The sequence below is a fragment of the Meleagris gallopavo genome, chromosome 7 (genome assembly GCF_905368555.1).
Source record: "Meleagris gallopavo chromosome 7, MGAL_WU_HG_1.1, whole genome shotgun sequence".
Taxonomy (NCBI): domain Eukaryota; kingdom Metazoa; phylum Chordata; class Aves; order Galliformes; family Phasianidae; genus Meleagris; species Meleagris gallopavo.
The window spans coordinates 32396778-32418194 of record NC_139410.1 but is presented as its reverse complement, the minus strand read 5'-3'; the positions used below and the strand labels follow the sequence as shown (position 1 = coordinate 32418194).

Genomic DNA, 21417 nt, shown 5'->3' with positions numbered 1-21417 from the left:
GTACAAACTGACCTCTTCACTTTCAAACTCGCTTTGGATTCCCTCCAGACTATCTCATAAATCTTCTCTCCCTCTCTCTAGTCCCCTTCCCACTCTTTCTGCTCGTGTAGCACCAGTCTCCCTCAGCCCTTTCCCAAAATGTCACCACTGCTGATGCCAAAGCCTTCTCCTCTTTCACTCTTACCATCTGGCATTATCTTCTCGTAGCTCTCTGTCTAAACAATGCCCCATCCCTTTTCAAAATGTGTCTTAACATATGTCCTTCCTCTCATGCTTTTACTTCTTAATGTCTCTCCCACTCACTTATTGGCTTGATGAAGACATGTTTTAATGGGTTCAAACAGTAGCACATGAATTTCCTTTCTCACATTATTCTGATTCAGTGGAGTTACACCTCACACTAAGAGAAGTGAGAAGAAAATATATTGCAAAGTCTTCACACAACTAGGTTGGATAAATCAATAACAGAGCTTCATTTGTCTTTGCATTGGAAAAGTATTAGCTTAAAAGAATCACCCCTGCAATATGCATTTTCAAACAGAAGTTTTGCTTAATGCAAGAAGAGAAATAAACCCTAGAAGCTCAGAAGACTTGTCAGTATGCTCAGGGGGTTTCAGGAGTGAAGGCTAAGGTTATACTTAATCACTCTGGAAGTGAAAAAGCTGAGGATTGACAGCAAAACCAAAATATTTATTCTAAAAATACCTAGGAAATGACAAACCTCTAAGTGTTGTTTCAAGACAACTGAAGGATATGGGGGGTACAGAAGCGTAATTCTGTCTTGGAGATGAGGAATATTTCTAAATATTGCATGCACTTTGGAAAAGATGGCTAGAAAAATAAACCTTGAAAAACTCTCTGTAACACCAACTGAGCCAAAGAGGTTTCTTCTCAACAAGATGTGTATGATCCCTTGGGGGTTTTTCTGTGTGTAGTGATTAAATCCCAGAGCCAGGTACAGTTTCACTTGGTGATGATGCAGAAGGACTATCCAATAACTAACAGTATCTTGACCCCAGCACGTTTGCTTCTATGTCTCTCTTCCCTTTATTATTTAGATTGTTAAAAAAAAAAAAAAACCTTCATGTTAGAACTATGGGAAACAACTCAATTCATAGAGAATTATATTTTGATGTGACTTGATGCAACTTCCAGTGAAAAAGAAATCTTTCTAGTGATATTCATAGGAACAGGATTATGTCGAAAAACTGAAAATGTTACACTGAACTCTTTTGGCTTCTAGATCCCAGAGTGTTAACCTTACAATAACACTCTTCTAATTCTTTCATCTCCTAAGGCCTTGGTCCTACCTTTCAATTTAACAGATTTAGATGTAGTAATTAAATAATATTATTGCCATCAATGAAGAATAGACCAATGAGAAATGTATGTATTTCTATGCTGGTCTTGACAGAAGCAAGCTTATACCATGCTCCACTCCCCCTCCAGAAATGAACCTGGGTCATCACTGTCTGAGCACCCTGAACAGCAATAAAAATAAACAGAGTAACCACACTGTGTTGGAGCAATGCTTGTATAAGCAGTTTGAAGAAGTTGTGTTTATGGAAGTCCTTTGGGTCAAGATTCTAGGCCTGAACTCCAAGCAATTACCTACTAAGTTTTAAAAACAAATTGAATATAGAGCATTAATCAATAAATCAACAGGTTCTCAAGTGTTTAGGAAACTCAGTCATCAGAAATCCTTCCCTTAGAAAAATAGTAAACCGATGCTTGATAAAATGTTACACTCCTATACTAGCAGGAAAAATGCTGCATTAAATCGGACTCCAGTTATTTAAAACCGAGGAAATAAATCCTACCTCTTAGCTTAACAGAGTTTATGCTCAAATGAGCAATGAAATGCATGCATTGCTTCTTACCTGAAAGACATTCTTTCTGCTGGATTTCTCTGGGGTCCACTCAATGCGAGCACCACACAAATCCACACACTCAGGTTTATATCCCGGTTTCTGCAAAGGAAAAATTACCCATGAATATGACCTGACTTTCCGCAAATGGACAAGATCATATAAATTAAGAATAGATCAAGTTTAAGTGAAAGACTATTGTTGTGAAGCTTCTGGCATTACTCAGAAGAGTTCATTGTTCCTTTGTACTATTAGATAACTATTCTCAAGGTGTTAATTCAGAAATAAGCTTCTTTGGAAGAAGCATGCCTAATTTTAAACGTAGTTAGTTAAAAACTAAAAATGTCTAATATACAATAGATCAAAACACAAATGCATACACACACTGACCAGAGTTTTTTTAATTGCTTACTTTTCAAAACCTCATGAAAAGCCATCACATTTCAAGATAATGCTTTGTGGATTTTCCAACTGCAAATTGAAACTGATGAAGCTGGAAAGGACAGAAAGTAGACAAGAACGTACATTGTGTCTGTAAGACAAGCTATCTCCTTTCTCCAAACAAATTATCATTTCTAGCTCTAAAAAATGAAAGCTTCAAGGACATGTGTGACACCCAGAAAGAGCTCAACACATAAGGGTAGCTTCATGTAGCGCTACTTCGATGTCAGCTCGTGCATCCCTGAGCAGCATAGCTCTGCCTCCCCAGCTCCTCCATATGGATGAAAATAATTCAAAGAGCAGTTTTTTTGGATTTTTTTTTTTTTTTTTTTTTTGCCTGTATCATTTATGTTCTGGAAAACTGGTGTAAAGCACAGTATAATAATCCTCATTTACCATCTAAGCTTCTTCTCCAGAGACTTTGCCTGTGCAGCAGTTTCAGCAAAACCCTTGTCATTTAGAGTAGACTTCATAGGCTAGGTTACTAAACTTACTCCATTATTCTTATGACATTTTACCTTAAGAAAAATAAATAGCATTGGCAACCTAATAAAAGTTGCAATGGCCAGTGCAGCATCAACCACATAATCAGTTTTCCAAACACAGAGAACTGAATTTCTCTGATGTTGTTATTAAAGGCTAAAAGTAATGTGTGTTCTGCAGGATGCTTTTGAGATGGGTGGAAAAGGATCTGTTTAGGTTAAAAGAACCAAAGTAAGAAGTCCTGGTCAGATAAATTGCAGTCAGTCATAATTCAGCCATTTCTCCGTACTGGAATTGTAATTATGGTCTCCATTTGCCAAACCATAAAACTACCACGGTTCAGATCCTCTAAAACTGAGGGTCTAGTGTACCTTTGTTTCCTTTTTATTATTATTTTTTTTCTTTACAGAAAAAATATGTTATTCAAAGCAGAAAGATGTTCTTGTGGCTAAACCACTGGAAGAGGAGGGTTTGGACTTTTTCCCCAGCTCTGCCTCAGACTTCCTGTCTGGTCTCTGAGAAGAACTTAACTTTCCTAAATTCTAATAGCAGATCAGAACAACAGTACTGATATTTAATTTTACAAAGGTGTTGTGAAATTTTATGAATTACTATTTTCAAGGAAGAAGCGATCAAGTAAAATAATTATCACTATTAGTAAAAGCAAATAGGGAGGAAAAAAAAAAAACCTTCCAGTGTTGTAGTAGCTCACTCTGCTTAGCCAAGCAACAGCTTAGGAATGCTTCCTCCTCAGTAACTCATGGGACAACCAGATGTGCTGCTCCGTAACCCTCCCCACACACAACACAGCCTCATAAAAGTGGGTCAGATGGGTTTCTTCCAAAACAAAAACCAACCAACCAATCAACATGGAGTCCACCAATACTTGAACAAAGAAGGCAGCTTTATTTAATCAACAGAAAAAGTGGCGCGATTTCAGAAGAATACAATGAGCTGAAAAGAAGCAATTCAAGCATAGACAAAGAACCAGGAAATAGTTTCTTGATGATGAAGAATGCGGGGGCTATAGAGTGTTATTTCCCTCAGGAAAACTACCACAGCATCACACACTGAAGTGAGAAAAACAATAGAAAGCACATCCATTGGTGGAAGTTTTGCTGGACAGAACGGTGAACCCCAGAGGATTTTACCATCTTTAATTTCTATGACCGCAAGTAGTGGTAGAAGCTGAACTCCTGTGTGTTCAAGTACATACAGTTTGCGGCTTTAAACTGGAGTTCGTTTACTGCTCTGGTTCTGTAATCAGTAGAAGAAAAGGGCAAGGATATTGATCTCCCTTTCCTCAGGGTCTTAAGAAGATGAACGCACTTCTGCTGTGTGCTAACAACTCAAAAACTTCTCTTCTGGGGAACTCGGCATTTCTGACTACAACAGGATAGGAGGTGTCTGTGAACACCTCACAAGTCACGACTATGGTACAGTATATAAAGCCCCTGATTAAAACTGCAAGCAAAATCATTCAGATCTTGCAGTTCTGGTTGAGTACGTCAGCCCTTCTGCAGCACCCATGGAGCTCTGCACAATGGAGACTAATGACTACTGCTTCAACCCATGCAGTACTCAGGAAAAAAGCCTAGAAATTCATTCTGGCCTAAGCGTTGTCCTGTTACATACTGTCTGTTTTCCTCAGAGATATTGCAAGAGAGTAAACTAAGGTTAACGTGAAAGCCTGAGCACTCCATGTCCTTGCTTTGTGTTTTGCAGTCAGAGCAATTATGTTATATCAGTGTTGTTGGAGGGAGTTATGCTGTAAATTGATACAAGTGTCTACTGCAATGAAATCTTCCGCAACATGAATATGGATTTCAGCAGCATTTTCACTCACTAAATTACTTTGCAGATGGGCTAATAACCTGAGGTTAAAATAACCTCTGTTGAATAAACTATCTCCAGAAATAAACAGTCTAGTTTTTCTTGGTCAGAGAGGCCAATCGATAATAAAATTTAACGCTGGTTAGAAAGAGTGGAGCTGAGATCTGTTTCAATCACAATGTCCTTAATTTAAAACAAAAAATAAGTTACATTCTTATGAGCACTAAAAAAAAAAAAAAAAAGTATCTAAAGCATGGTAACAAACGGTCAAAGCAGGAGGAAAAGACTCATTTAGCTATGTGGGATGCAAACTTGCATTTTCAGCAAACAAGTACATTATTATGGATCTCTCCTATATGTATTTTAATGACTAGGTATAATATCAGATATAACTACCTTCTCTAGAAAGCTACAACTCTCAGACATCTCCATTGAAATCAATAGAAAAGGTCTTACATGTACAGTTGTACAAATCAACAAGAACTTTTCAGAAAGACTAGTTGTTTAAGTTTGAATATTATTAAAGATTTTGGTAAATATAATGTTGGTCACTTCTAAATGTTACCCTATCATCAGAAGAGGTATGAATAAAGTGTATTATCACTTCCCTCTGTTACCTTTATTGTGAGATTTTCCTCTTATAATGATGCTGTCTTGTTTTAAATTTTCACATAATATATTTAACAACAAGTCATTAATAAATTAATATCTTTATAATACAAAGCAATCTTTTTGTAACATCACAATTTTCCTGCTAACAATAAAAATGCTTTGTTATATTTAGTACTGCAGTGAATGAGCATTGCTTCTATTACTTTATTAAATTAATGGTTGAGTTCCTTTTTTTCTGAAATAAACTAAAAGAAGATTGGGAAACGAATGATTTTTAAAGAAGCTTTTTTATATAATTTTGATAGTGGAAAGGAAATCCTATCTGGTTAAATGGTTTAAAAAGGAAATAAACATTGCATTTGCTTGATCAGTTGAAATGACCTTGCTAGCTTAGCTTTGTTTTTGTAAAAGTGTGAAATTTCTGCTTAGAAAGTTGAGTTGAGAGATGAGTGTTCGTTTGTTTTTTGGTTTATTTTTTTTCAAGTTTTGTCTAATTTACTTATTTCCAACTGCATAGAAGTTAAATGCAATAGACAGAAAATGCATCTTCAACTCATTTAGAGTGTACAACCCTATTGCTCAGATCTAACATAGAACTGAATTCATTTACCATGTTGGCATTGAAAGACTGAACGTACAAAGCACAAGGTGCATCCAGAGCTGAGCTAAGCAGCCCGTGTTCATTTTGGCCCACACTCTACAAATTAGAGCCAAGTGGCTCACAATCACATTGAATCAGATCCTTCAGATGAGTACCAAAAACATTGCAAAAGCTTCCTTCCTTCTATGCATAACTCGGCCATAAATGTTTCTCATGAATGTGTCTTTATCTTAGAGATATCTTTATCTTTGCTTTTAGATGCTTTTGGAAAAGAAAAAAAAGAAACATTTCTTCGAAATGATCCCTTTGATATCTTCTAACTTGCACTGCATTGAGGAAGAACATATTCTGGAGTTTGTTAGTTTAATGCAATTTGAGAATAACATGAATTAGTTTCCCAAATATATCGATTCTATGACAGCAACACTCATCCAGAAATAAAAGACAGCTAGTAAATTATAAGATTTGTCTTAAAGGACGTATTTTAGACTCACAAAAAAACAACTAATTAAGGTAAACATGACTTTGGAAAAAAATATATTAATTTAAGCTATACTGTTCTCATGGCTTCAGAAAAAGTGTTATTTTTACTGATCTACCTGCACAAACAAGCAGATAGTGTCAGATTCTATCCTTTACTTATTTTTATTATTTCCCTTTTTTTAATTATTTTAAATAATTTTTGCTATAACCCTCACTTTTTGAAAAAAGGAAAGCATGAAAAGGCAATATTTAAAGCTGATTTCACAGCAGGAGATAACATTTAGATCAAGAACATATAGGCTAAAAAAAAGAAGTTAAAAAAAAAAAAAAGGGTTTTATCACCTGCCACAGAAAAAAAAAAAATAGCTTATTCTTTGTGACTCCTGCCAAAGACAGCACCTTTGTGGCCACCCATCATGCCAATAAGATATGACAGGTTTGATCAGGCCTTGAGAGCCTTTCACAATAGGGCTTTGTCAAACCTGTCCTTTTTCTGCTCACAGTGTCACACATTTACCAAAATCCCCTTTTGTTGCCCATGTTCAGGTCTGTAGGCTCGAACTCCACAGTAACTAGCACTGAAGGGATACACGCGATTATTGCTTGCGCAACGTAGCTGTCACATCTCCAAAGACTAAGATCAGTGGTCTTTCCTTGGGGCACAATAAAGAGGTACTGCAAATTTCACTTTGTAGTAACTACAGGCTACAGAAATTGCATTAGCTGCATTAGCTGGAGTCATAGAAATATTCAGGAAGGTTAGCAGGATATGGTAGATGTCACATTTATACTACGATAAAAAATCACTTTGCTAACTTACAGTGTTTTCTGCTTTGGTAACACCCTGTATTAAGGTGCCATTTATAAATAATTTATTATTATTTATTAATGTATAAGCCACTTTATAGGATGGTGGATAACTTAAATTCATGTATTAAAGATGCACATACATGGTTTTAATACAATTTACATCTCACAGTATCCTTTGCAACAGATTCTCATCGCATCATCTGTTAAGCATTTATTACTAATGCATTTTATAACATACTTTATAATACATTATTTGAGGAAGTAGCTGCATTTAGTGATCATTTTCATAAATAAGAATAAAGCATTTATAAATGACACCTTAATTTAAAGTGTTACCTTCACATTACTGGATAGTCACTCACAATTTGTCTCACTTCACAATTATTCTCAAAATGCACCTCTTAATAAAGGACGTGCTAAGTCCTATTTCTTCTCGTACTCTACATCTGATTAAAAGTTTATCAAGGCATTTTCCTTCAGCTGCTCTCAGGTCTTTGAAGGTTGCCAGTTCATTCTGAACTTGCCTAATATAAGTAGCAAAGTTTTTAACAATGAAGTAACAGTTGCAGAGAAGCTGAGTATATTCAGTAGCTGATTGCCTACCAGATTGGCCAGCGCTGGCTGTTTGGATTCTTTGTAGAATTCCATTTTCCGTGAAGTAAGAACAATCCAAGAGGTGGACCAGTTTTTCCTTAAAAATAAAATAATAAAAATTATTAGCAAGACACGCAAGCAGGATGTAAGAATTGTTCCATCTGTAGACGTGGTTTTTAAACATTTCATTTCAGAAAGAAAAAGTGATCTGAACTCAATCTGCCACTAGCCTTGATGAAATTGTACCATCATAATTACGATACAAGTGTGGCCTAACAGGAAAGCATGAAGGCTTTGTTTCCCTCGTTCCCATTTTAAAGCCCCTCTGCTTCTTTTAGCGCCAAGGTGCCTTAACCACAGGAAAGCAGACGGATTATTCACGTGTGCTTGAAGTTCACACATGCTAAGAGTGTTCCAATAGCTTATGCCCTTCTGATAACTACTACTTAAAATAGAATCAAGAAGGAAAAAATAATTTGGTCCAATTGCATGGGCTCAGTAAAGGGTCTGTTCTGAAAGGTTCAAAATACTTTCTCTTGGTTCAAAACAAAAAAATCCACAGGGGGAAAAAAAAAAAAAAGAAAGAAAGAAAAGAATGATATTTCAGAGAGATTTCAGTTTCTGTAAAACGCTGGGAGGTTATAGTACAGCTTAGTATGCTGGAGCCTGGGAGAAGAAACCAAAATACACATGGATAATGGAAACGGTATCTCTACACAGAAGAGCACAATAATCAACTCATAGAGAAATTATATTATATATATTACATATAATGTGATATTTCAAACCACCATATAATCATAAACAAATGCATCTTGTCTGACAGAAGTCTATTTTTAGGTGAAAGTCAAGTTTGTCTCTCTGGTTTTGGGGTCATAACATTTCTTATTTACAAAAATGCTCATAACTTGTCTATTTGGTTTATGTGAATACAAACTGCAAATCTTAATATTTTAGAACAGACTTGAACATGTATGTGGCAAGCAGGTTGTTTCACCAATATTCTGTAGAGTCTTAAAAGGAGGAAGTTGACTGTTATCATCAGGAGTATTAAAATATTTTTCGTCCTTATTATTTCTTCCCTAATCTCTTCCAGCTCCCAAAATTTAAGTATCCTTAACTAAATCAAACACATTCATTTTTTCATTCTAGCTATATTGGTCTTAGTGTTTTTTTTTTGTTTTGTTTTGTTTGTTTTTTTGTTTTTTTTTTTGGAATGTTCATTTTTAGATCCATCTCAAAGCTCAGTTGCATTCAATATGGCATCAAACTGAGCATCAAGCACAATAACAGGTTGTTTCTCTTTTAATTATCTCCCTATGTAATACAAAGGAGTATAACCAGTCTTACAGATGAAGCCCTCATTCCGCTGACATTAGCAGAACTTCTGCTCATTTCTGTGTGAGCAAGATTTCACCCAGCACAATAAAGTTCATCCCCAAAATATATCCTACAGGTGGAAACAACGTGGAAAACAAACAACACTCTCAATAAATTAGAAGAACAGATTTGAATAAAATAAGACTGCATTTTTTATGTTATGCTAATGGAGGAAAAAAAAAAAATAGACTAAGAAAAATACCTGACTGGGAGGATATATTATTCCCCAGTGTTTGTAAGTCACTTTGAAATCTCCAGCTAAGTTTATTACAACTATGAAGTTGTATCCATAGCTAACGTGAACTATGTTCTGTTCACAGCTGAGGACTGTACATATTGGCATTAAGAACACTTCAACCTCAACTAATTAGTTTTTACAGTGTCCTTGTGAAACAAGTACTGTAGCTAACAATCACCATCAAAGCAAGGAGTACAAGTTGTCTAGTGGTAAGCACAGCTTCAGTTCTTAATTTCTTCTTTTTTTTTTTCCCCCCTACTCATAAAAGGTCTTGCAAGTAAGCAGTCAAGCCTGCTGTGTACTGATTTAAACAGACTTTCCTATGGGTTGGATATACTGGCTAATTATGGATTACTAAGGGATTGAAATCCTTAGTACACAGCCTAGATTCAGCACAACTTACATCAAACGCTTGACATCAGGCTCAACCAATATCAAAGCTGTACACGTACTCAGAAATATACGGATACACACAGGATACCAACTAAAACAGACGAAAAAAATCTGCCCCAGCAGCACTTACATGCAGGACTAACATAAAGCAGACACAGTCAGGACACACGCCATTCTGCTCCAACAGCTGGAAGTAGCAGAGCTCACTCCAGCACCTCACACTGGGATTCCCACTGGCCCCAGTAGCAGGAGCTGACATACCAGTTTGCCAGTAGCTAGCAGCCTGAACACAAAATCTGTAGGATTCTTTCAGATGCAGAGAGCTACGGTCCCACCAGCTGCTGGTGCCAGGACCCCAGGAGCCGGCACCAGAACCTGCAGGCCTGTGCCCTTCTCCTTATTCCAGTAGCTGCGACCAGTTCACGTCCACACACACCCACAGGTCCCAGCAGGAGCTAGCATGTAGCCCTTCACACAGAAGGAAGTAGGAATGCATAAATAAAGAGTTAATAGGACAGACTGTGGTGATCAGTTTCAGGCCTCAGCCAGCCTGTACTGCCTGGCTTCCTTTTACAAAAGGACAGGCACTTTGTATCGTTTGCCCTCCTTCACTTCTCTCCCATGCACATCCCTATAAGTTCGCAGCTCTCTGCAGTTTCTACATCTTCCCAGGCTGGGGTCCCTCAGTTCACATCTTATCTTCTGCAAAATCCAGGCTGATCTTCACAGAGATGACACCTGTAGTTTGATAGCCCATCAAAGTTCCTATCTTGTCATTGTCTCAATTTTTGCTTTGTCAAGACTGTTTCTTAGCATTTTACTTACTGTTTTCCCTTTTCTTTCTATTTTCCCAACTGAGAGATCTCACTCCGATAATGTGCTTGAATCAACACCCCCACATGCTGTCTCCTTTGTTAGTAATTAGTGCAACTAAGCAAGATTTTTTCTGGCTGTTGTCTTTTATTTGGAAGTCCTCAACCAGATAAGCCTGCTGAAATAAATACGCCCTCATCAAATACTGTCACTGACCAGACTTGGTTCCCATCATTGCCTACCTTTTCCCATTGCCACATTGGAAAAGGTCTTCACCAGATACCCTCAATGGGAGCAAAATGCTCTTCTTCTACTTAACTTTACAAAGTATCTCTTAAAAAATGTTGGATAAGAGGTTTTACCTAAACTTCATTCTGAAATTTAAGGGGAGAATGCTTTAATTCCATGAGAGAAAAGAATATTTAGTGTTTTGGCAGGAGACTATAGGAAATCCCTTCCAACCTCTACAATTCTGTGATTCTGTGAAATGTATTAGTGATGAGAATGCATATGAAATCCACCATGGTATCGATATGATATTTTTTCCTCTATATTCAAATTCCCTAGTCCTTTTATATTACAGTCGTTTCATTTTAAAAGTTACATTTTAAAATCAAGACTCCACTGTTTTTGTGACCTAAAATTAAGAAATATATGGACAATCTGATAAATATCTTTTCTATTTCAAGCATTTATTACTCAGATTTTAAAAGAAATGAAATTCCTGCAGGTGCATTAGTCTTTTTACAGATGGGGATGCTGTATTTGTTCCCATATAAGCAGTGACCTAAAACTTTCAATTTCTTTAGAAAATTTCATTCACAATATTGTAGGTTTTTTTTTTTTTTCCCCCAAATCACAATAATGTAGTTTTGGTTTTTTTCCACATCACACTAAGGTTATTCAATAAGTCACCTCTAGTCAATGAACAAGTTTAGGGAAGTGAAAGGAGGAATCTGATAAAGTGTACACAAAGTAGATAAATCATTAGTACCCATGCTCTTTGTCTGCATAAAGACCCATAACGTCAGTACACAGAGAAAATCCAGCTAGATTTAACAAGCACATTGCTTGAATTCACCTATATCCACGACATTAAACTTATAGTTTAAAACACAGACAGCTCCTGAAAGCGAACCACTCCTGCACTGAAGTGAGTCCTATTTGAGAGCTGCTGCAGCATTTGCATTCTGTCAAACGAACACCTGATGGCAGCACATTATAGCTTCAGTGCTGCTTTCAATTTCTAAGGCTTTTTTTTTTTTTTTTTTTTTCTTTTTGCAAGATATGAGATCATTCAGGACTGTTTAAAACAGCAGCGGTCATGCTAGGTTGCCTCTTCCCTGTGCCAGTGGCAAACTGATGTGCAATGCCAAGCCGTGGGGATGTACTGTGCTAAGGGTTCCTATAGGCATCAGTTCTTACTGGGAAGTTAACGCTCCTTTCTGGTCTGGCCTTATTGGCAGATCGTGCCACCCTACACGCACCCTGCAGAAGCTTTGGCCCAGGTGTGGTGTGAAGTATTACTGGCTTTGGTGCCTTTTCCCAAAGTGCAAGTGCCACCAGTCTCTGATGTGTTACCATCTGCAGGGTACCCATTAGTAGAAGGTTTGGCCATGGGTAGACAGCATTCTAGTTTGAAGTAAAAAGGCGGATGGACATGGTGACATCCAGACTTAAATAAAATCTCAAGATCTTTACAGATTATCACTGTGTGTACATTAACTTATTTCTCCAGGCAGAAAATATAGTACTTCATATTAATCTCTAATGATCATTGGTAATGTATAAGACACTGATCACATACCACTACCACTTCTATGTGGCTATACTTCTATGAATAGCTAATATTCATATTATTTTTAGCAGAAGTAACGTTAAGCAAATAAATGCTGACTGCTGTTGATAGTCTTGCCTAGGCATCCTCACATCCTACATCCCATCCTTGACTCCTGAAGCACACACAGAGCACCTAAAGTTTTCCTACTTGAAGAAATATTAGTTTGTGTGGTGTCTTAAAGTTGTCTTTAATATGCATATGGCATATAACACATGCTCATCACATGTAATCAGCCTGCTAAATGTTGTTGCTTGCACTCTGAGACTGTAACACTCCAAAAGCTGATCACATACTGGGTTAATGCTGAAATAAAGTCATTTTGGCTGTAAGCCACAATAATAGCTATTATATACTTAAAATTCAGAGTGGATATGTGTTTACAACTGATAAGTTCTGTAACATTTACATATAATACCTTAATTTCTTGCCACCGTCTGCTATTTTAGCTTTTAGAAGATATCCTTCTTTCTCCACCACCTACAAGAAAGGAAAAGAAAAATAGATCAAAACCATATCATTTACTCAGGTTAATGTATCCATTTAGTTAGTACACACATAAAAGTCCACATCTAACTGATCTAGCAGGGGTACATTTTATCATTAATTCTCACTTTAGCCACTTATTTTTCTGTTACAGTCAGTTCTTTCAAAAATACACAAACAACTTGAAAAGTCAATTAGCACACAGAATTAATCTGGAAGAAAATTTTATTGGTTGAGTTAGCAGAAACTTATATTAATGCATGTGAAGTTTCTGGTTATAAGTTAAAAAAAATTAAAATATATTGTAAGTAAATTATGTCATTTAATATATTGAGTTGTAGAAATTTATGTTTCCTTAATAGCTATCATGAAGCTATTATTATGAAACTATTCTGTAAATAATTCTTGATTCTTACAGTCTAAGGAGATTTCTGTTTAGGGCCAACCAATGTCATAGCAATGCCAAATATGGGTACAACAGGAAAAATCCCATTGCCTCCATATGTGCCACATTTTGCTTTGAGTTAGTACAAAAACAGAGCTCACTGAAGATGCTGGAAGACATTGTGTTTTTAAGCGGTGCTGCCTTCTGGATGAACTATAGCATTGAGGATCTCACCCTCACAGCCTTTAAAAGGTCACACTTCACTGGAATGTGGGTGACTGTGTGCAGGGAAAACTGTCTTCAAGTTCCCAGCTGAACTAAACGATCTCATGCTACAGCAGAAAACCAAATTGAGGGGTTGGTCAATTTTCAACATAAAATCTGAAACTGGAATTATAAACAGAGGAAATCACACTGTGCATTTTCCAAAACACATCCAAAGAAGGCACATACAAAACAATATGTGATACTAGCAATCTGATATCACCTGTGTAAATCCCCTGCTTTGCTATTGTAGTTTGTAACATGATGAAAAGCATAATGGTGACAGCAGAGCAGCAAGATCCCAGTCTACAACAAACAAGGATTCACCCAAATGCAACAACAGTAGGTAGAGAAATAAAGGAAAAAAGCTGCTTACCTTCAGAAGGCTTAAGGTACACAAAGATCTCCAACAAGATCCCCCTACCCTCACTGCCAACCCTTACATGAGGTCTGGGGTAGATCCTTGCTCCACCCCTTCCAATCACTCTAGTATATTGCTTGCACCTGAGCTCCACTGGGTTGGCCCCGCCTTCCCACCAGGTGTTCAATCACTGGTTCAAACTGTGACTCAGAATTTCTACTACACAGTTTCTGAAATTTGACTCCTTTTTTTTTTGTGTGTGTGTGTCTGAACAGGCTACAAAATGTTGGATAGACGTGAGGTTGCAGCACTAGATTGCACAGGATCTTTGTTACATTTGAGTTTTGGGATACTAGAAGTGAATCCTACGCTTGTTCTTCAGTTTTATTTCTCCCTTTCAATTTGTTGTCCTCCATAGCTCTACACACACTCTAAAACAGCAAAAATAAGAAGCACTTGGTCATCCTTTCTGTACAATCAGCTGAAACAATCCTTATGAAGCCGTGTATATAGGCTTTGGGATGTTTCAGACGACTATGTAAGTTTGTGTTAAGAAAAAATAAAAGAAAAAAGAAAATTATTCAACTAAACCCACTGAACTGCTATCTGATTAGTTTAGGATGCCCTGACTATGTCAGTAATGGAAAAAGAGAACACAGGGACACCTCAGCATTTCCAGAAGTAAAACTGATTCAGAGTGAGCCTGCTTTCACTTTCAAACACTGCTGAGTCAGCGCCTATCTGGAGTATTAGTAACTCCTTGTGGTCCTATAGGAAATTTCATCAAGAGATGATTTTGTACCAATTTCAATAGATTTTTTTCCATCTGCAAAGCTGGTAAGTGGCAATAAAATATGCTTTGACCTGCAACATGAGAGTTTTTAAATAAAGCATACCTTTTATTTTAATTACTCAAAATATCAATCATGCTATTAACATACATTTGATTATCACCATAGATTTTGTCTGTTGCTTGTAATATAGAATATAATGAAATATATACTATGTACATATCTGTTAGTACCAATGAAAAGGTCTGTGGACAATGATCTAGGTGATATTCTCAAATGTGTACATGGGTATTAGTGTGTGAATTTTCTCTAATTTGTACTTATCTCATGCAAATTCCTGTCATGCATATCATTGCCATAGAAAATCCAGAGAGAAAGTTATGAGGATTATTGTGCAGAGTCATGTCACTATTTATCTAGTGATGGATGGGTGAATTATTAGAACTAAAATAAGACTTAATCCCAAGGTCCATATACTTTTTTTTTTTTTAACTTTTTTTTTTTTTTTTTTTTTTTAAATACACTTATTTTACATCTTTGGAAAAAATGTCTTCCCCTCCTAACTGTTCATTTTTGCAGCATAAATCTTCTGGTGCTTGGCCAGGGCCAGAGATCCAGAGATGCCAAATAACATATGAGAAAGGTTATTCTTTTAATATTTCTATCCATCTGGAAACAGAAATAGGGAGGAGCATTGGCTAACCACTCAAGCTGTTGATTGCTTCTCTGAATCAGACCCAAAATTTCATCCTTTCAAAGTTTACCAATACTCTTTCCAGACAGTTATTTTAACCAATCCAAAACTAAAGGCAAATGTGATTTTCAACACTGGATTCGAATCACCTCTGTTCCTACATTTTGGAAAGTTAAAAATTGGATATGTTTCCAGATGAAAATATTGGTGCTCAATCATATTTTCCATGTAGCAGTCTTGAGCTAGAATATCAAATCCACTAGCAAATGTGGGGCAGATAAGATATACCAATTTAAGTCCTGTAGTTCAGATCCATCCTTTGTCAAAAATCAAACAGCTCAAAACTAAACAGTTCAGAAATACAAGCTATACATGAGACACCTATGTGTAAAAGAAGTCATATATATATTGGTTTAACTAAATTAGTACAGGTGCTGTCTGTAAGAAAATAAGCACAGTCTTCATTATTCAATAATGTGTAAAGTGTTCTTTGTAATTAGCATACAGTGTATTTACAGAATTACAAAACGACTTTATAACCAAGACAAATAAATGATTTCAAGGATGACCCCAATATTTATATAATCCCTGTTCAGGGAGCTGTATTTTCCTTGTCTAACATCTGTTAATATCCCTTTTTCCATGTACAGATTTAGAAGGAAATACTTCCATGATGGCTCAGGATTCTATTGTAAATGGATGACATTAGATTAAAAAGAATACCAAATATATCTTAATGATATGCTCTGTTTTTTTCCTGTCTTAATAAATATCATCATTTCTTGTCAAGATGTTGCCCCTTCTGCACCTTTTTGACATATGGAAGGTTGAGAATGTAACCCAAAATGCCCTGAAAGAATTAACATAGAAAAACATTGGCTACTTCTGTTCTTTGTTGTTCCTGCTGTTGTTTCCTTTTAATTTGTTATTTAGGGAAAAAAAACAATGAAAATTTGTACGTATAAATATTTGAGTTTCTATCTAATGAACAAACATTAGGAATAGTGTAAGAAACAGTAGTTACCTCTAGGTCACATACAGGTTCCATAATTTTCTTATTTATACGAATGACAAGTTTCTGAACCTACCTAGTACTTAAAAGTCCATATACAAAAAAGTACCATGTTTAATTAATCTGTATTTGAATATTCATTATATTTTCAGTCTAAAAAATAATAATAATAATAATTCTCTACTGTTTTCATTCCCCCTAGATTATTCTAGTTTCATGAAAATTGTGGTAAATGTAGTGCTCCCTTTTATTTAGAAAAACTAATATTAGAATGAAAAACAACTTTGTGTGGACAAAGACATGGTTACATTCCTTTATCTAGAATATTACCACTGATGAAATAGCCTAGTAGGACAGAGTTAACAGCAAAGTCAAGCCATACAAATTGCTTTGTATCTTTGAATATTATTCTTTTTATTGATTAATCAAAGTCCTTCAAATCCCTTAACATCTTGAGGCATCCAAAACCTCGTGTATTTATTCTTTAGTAAAACGTGCAATATTTACATTGTAAGCTTTTAAAGAGCAAGAATGATTTATCAGTTCTGTAAAGCAATCTCTCACCGTGTGGTCTGGTGTACTAATGATGTCTGCAAGTGTTAAGTTATGTTGGGAATGATTTCTTCTGTGACGATTTATCTAAAAATGGAAAAAAAAAAAAGTAAGAATTTAATTCCAAAGAAAATTCAAATACATAAAGATGAAGATGGACCAACAAATACAGCTACCAGGCATGTGCATCCAGGTATTGGACGAAGTTTTGGAAACCTGGCTTCTTTTAGTACAGCTTTTCTGTGAAAACTGATTTCACCTCAGTATTTGGTAACCTTCCTGGATATTAGAAAGGCACAGCTACTAAATCCTAAAGATCTTTATCGTGAATGTGCTTTTTTGTGATGTGACATTGGAAAAGTAAGCTAAAACTTGATTTAATTGATAAAAATTGTTTCAAACTGAGACTCTTCCATCAAGTATCTTCTGGTTAGGTGATCTTATGCCCAATTTACAGGAAAGGGAAAGGTGCTAATTGGAACCTCGAGACTACAAAGGAAGTCTCTGAAGAAATTAAAACATATTTGGGAATGCATATGGAATATGTCTTACGTTTTAACTGCTCTAAAGGCTATTTCTAACTCTCCATGTCTAGAAGGCTGCAGCAATATTGTACTCTCATTCTACAATTGCTCCCGAGGGTTGAGTCCTTGTTTCCTCCAGTTCCCTCTTTTCCAGAAGATAACTGTGATTTAACTCTGCAAAATCAGATTACACTATACCAGACATTGTTAAGACTAAATAAAAATTGGATCACAAATCAAGGGTTTCTGTTGAAAAGAACAGGAGGAATTTTACAAATCTATGACAAAGAATAAGTCACCAAAAGATATGTGTACATTTTTTCAAACCTTTTACTGCTTAAATTTGGTATTACTCAAAAATAATATAGTTTGGATCCTGTAAAATCCAGTGACTTTCTCATCTTTTAACAGAAATCAAAAAACGAATGACAAAATAATTTCAACTAGTTTCCACTGTATTCATCATAATGCATTCTCTTTTTCTCTACTGAAGCGGAGTTAGCTGAAAGTCATAATATATTCTGTTTATATTTAAGTGTCTGAATATAGAAAATGTTCTTAATTAATCCAGAGGGCCACGCTCAAAAAGCAGTTAAACATATTATGATCCCATATTTTTTCTCCACATATTGCTTTCATGTTTATTTGTAAGCGCTAACATATTTAAGCCTTGAAATCTATATCCTAGATATTGCTCTACTCTCCTAGTCAGAGCTAATGAGCTTAATGAATTACCAGTTCTAAATTTAATACAAACATTTCAAAGAAAGAGATAAAACATTCTTCACAATTCAAAAGTTTCTCTGACCTATTTATGAAGAATATCACTTAACAATTTCATTAAGGGTGAGTAACAGCTGGTGACATGGCTGTGTCCTAAAGTGTTTTTCTCTCTTAATATTCTGCATCTTAAGCAATCGAGCTTTCATAAGAAATACTTTAGTTAGTGGCAGTCCCTCCTTTGGGGAGAAAAAAAATGTCAGACCACATTTTCTGTATTTTGCAATCTTGTTTTCAGGAGTGTCATGTTCCTGTTTTATTAGCATGTAGGGTAAACAAGAATGATTTGCTGATGCTATTGAGAGAACTTCTAAGATTACAGTCTTCCCATTTAGATTTTGGGTGGAACTTAATATTAATGCAAGCAGAGACATGTCTATAAATTCAAAATAAATTAATTCAATTTATCTTTTTCTTTATCCTTACTACCCAGCATCTCAAAGTCCTATAGTGCACAAGACATATAACTAAAGTATTCAGGTCTAGATCATAGAAAGCATTTTTTACCCAGATCCCCACTCTAATTATTCTTTAACATACAGCATAGCATACTGCCCCATGATGCTTTCCAAAATATATGCTTCACTCATCCAAATTAAGTAACAAGACACACTACTACTCCACAGCACTTATTTTAACATTCACTTGTTATCTCCAGGAATCACATGTGTCTGTTGGGAGCCCTGTGTGCAACTTTGTGAAGTGCACAGCACCGATCAGAGCTTTTGGTCTGGTCTTAGACTCAGTGATCAGAGCATTACAATAAAAGAAATGCTCACATTTGGTACATGCTAGAAATAATACCGGAGGCATCAAATCCATCCTCAATCAAATGATGGAAAGAGATTGTAAAATGTACTTTAAGTAGTGCTAGAAAGTTATTCAAGGTAGCAAAATTTAAAAGAAATAAAAAATTTCAAGGAAATATAAAAAGATTGAATAAAAGATTTAATTCTGGGTGCAGATGGCATTATGTATCAACCTCTTCGCTATCTGCAAAGCAGAAATGATAGGGAAAACTGCATATGTGCAGTGAGAAAGAATAGACTTGATCATCTAAGTGATACTTTTGCAATTTTGCTTGAATTGTAAATGTTTCTCTTACAGGACAAAAATGAAACTGCATTGTTGCCCAGCAGTGAGCAATGCAATCTCACGCAACCAAGTCCTGGATCTCCCAAATGAAGTAATCAAAATCTACCTAAAATATTTGGCTAAAAAGTGGAATTAATGGAAATGTGAATTTTCTACCAGCATTTTAGTTTAGGAATGGACCTTCTGAAAAACTGAATCAAAGCATCTTGAGTCAAAACTCAACAATAACATTCTTTAATAAGTTAGATTTCATTAAATTCCAGAAGGACTTCTATCAATTCACTCAATTACATATCACAAACCCTACCAAATGAGTTAACTGCATCACTTCCTTTATGATAATATTCAATCCACTGTTCAAACACTCTCAGTAAAAGCATCTGATTGACAATTAGGTCAGTACACTCAAATTTCTTCAAAATTCATCAGTTTTCCCTTTAGCAAAACCAAAAGTCTAAATGAGAAGTAACAATTCTCAATTATATGTTTTTGAGTTACCCAAATACTCTAAGGAAAGCACTGGCTTGATTTCAGTCTTTCCTGCAGTTTTTTAATAGATAGACTATAAATTAGATGTTTTCAGATATTTTTCTCTCTATAGCTCCATTCAATTACCCTAAGAAACTGAAGCAAAATCTAAATAACGTCTGTCACAAGTCCTCTACCTCACCTCCCAGGATATGATGAAAGGCAGAGATACACAGCAGAAGTTCGTGAGATCCCTTTTTGGGAAAGTCAGCTTATCAGCAGTTTTCTGATTTGATGAACATTCTTCAGTCAGCAACAATGTCACCTGCAGCATTAAAAATCCGCTCTGCGAGCGTTTGCAAGTCTGTGGGCAAGTCTGATTTTGTTAAATTCAGCCTCAGCAGCCCTCCCTTCCCCTTAGCTAAAGGGTATCCATCTCTTACCAGAGTTATTCCAGCATCTAAACATTAATCCATCATTATGCTTTCTAGAATGGCAAAGCCTCCATTACATATGCCTGGTATCCCGGTGTGAAGGGACAACCATCTGACAACTGCTACTTTAACATTAATGGAATAACATACCATAACCTGATGTCTAATTCCATTTCTTTTCATGTACCTATTTGTTCTTTAATTTCTCCCTCTTTCTGTGGGAATTCATCACCACTATCTCATTGCAGGTCTCTTCATATAGTGTGGTGTTGGCTTAAAAAAAATCTTGAAGGACTGATTTGGATTTTTTTTTTTTTTTTCCTTATTATAACCATATTTCTGACCTAATTCATCCAGGTCAGTGAGAAGCAGCATATTTATGTCTGATTTCACCCAAACATAATAAAATTGACCGGCATCTCTCAAAAGGTCCAGACAGAATGCTTTAATGCAATCTACAGACGGTGAATTATTTCCTGAAACATCAACCTGAATTCACTCTTATCCTTAAGTAATTAAGAAAATTCTAAGGCCTTTATAGGTGGTTTCCAACATTATTGAATAAATTAACAACCATAGATTATTTACACACAAATCCTCCTGTCAGCAGACTGAGAAAACCATAGCTTGCTCAAACAAAATACAACTAGTGCAGAAGAGCTCTGCTTCGGATAAAAAACCCTATGGTGACATCAACCTGCTATTTTCTCCACCAGCCATTGTACTGCTCCACCAAGGAGAACGTTCTCATGGAGGTTTTTCTTAGCATTCTACTCAAAAATTACCTCTTTGTTTACACTTTGACCTTTCTTCTTAGGAGTCTAACTATTGTTTATTTTCATTCTACCCACACTGCAGTCAACTAACATGGAGACTCCTTCATAAATACCCAAAAAGAGAGAAACCCCTGCTGTTGAGAACTTGCTCCTGCATGTTGCTCAGCTCTGGACTTGATCCAGCAAAGCACTCTGCAATCCACTTAAGTGGTTTTCTGGATGAAGGCCAGAACACTCAATTCTTTATGGGATCGAACTTACTGGTGGCAGCATTAAAGTTTGCAATAAAAGTACAAACTAGTCACATAAACTTTTGTGAAAACCATTCCCTCAACAGAGAAGGAGGGGTGATACCTGATTTAGTGATGTCTGTGGTCATTTCATTCCCTGTCACTCCGATATGGCAGTG

The 21417-nt window shown here is 36.0% G+C and overlaps 1 protein-coding gene across 4 annotated transcripts in view; it reads right to left on the bottom strand.

The window, feature by feature from the left end:
- Positions 1–21417, bottom strand: part of ARHGAP15 (Rho GTPase activating protein 15) — a 315622-nt gene that overhangs the window by 255460 nt on the left and 38745 nt on the right. For 3 of the 4 annotated variants that reach the window (XM_085227838.1, XM_085227840.1, XM_085227841.1), the window contains 4 exons: positions 16944–17018; positions 12805–12866; positions 7735–7822; positions 1881–1970 (listed from right to left, as the gene is read on the bottom strand). In XM_085227838.1, coding sequence (XP_085083964.1) covers positions 1881–1970; positions 7735–7822; positions 12805–12866; positions 16944–17018 — 315 coding nt within the window. The remainder of the gene's footprint in view (positions 1–1880; positions 1971–7734; positions 7823–12804; positions 12867–16943; positions 17019–21417) is intronic. The other variant, XM_085227842.1, reaches the window with a different exon arrangement.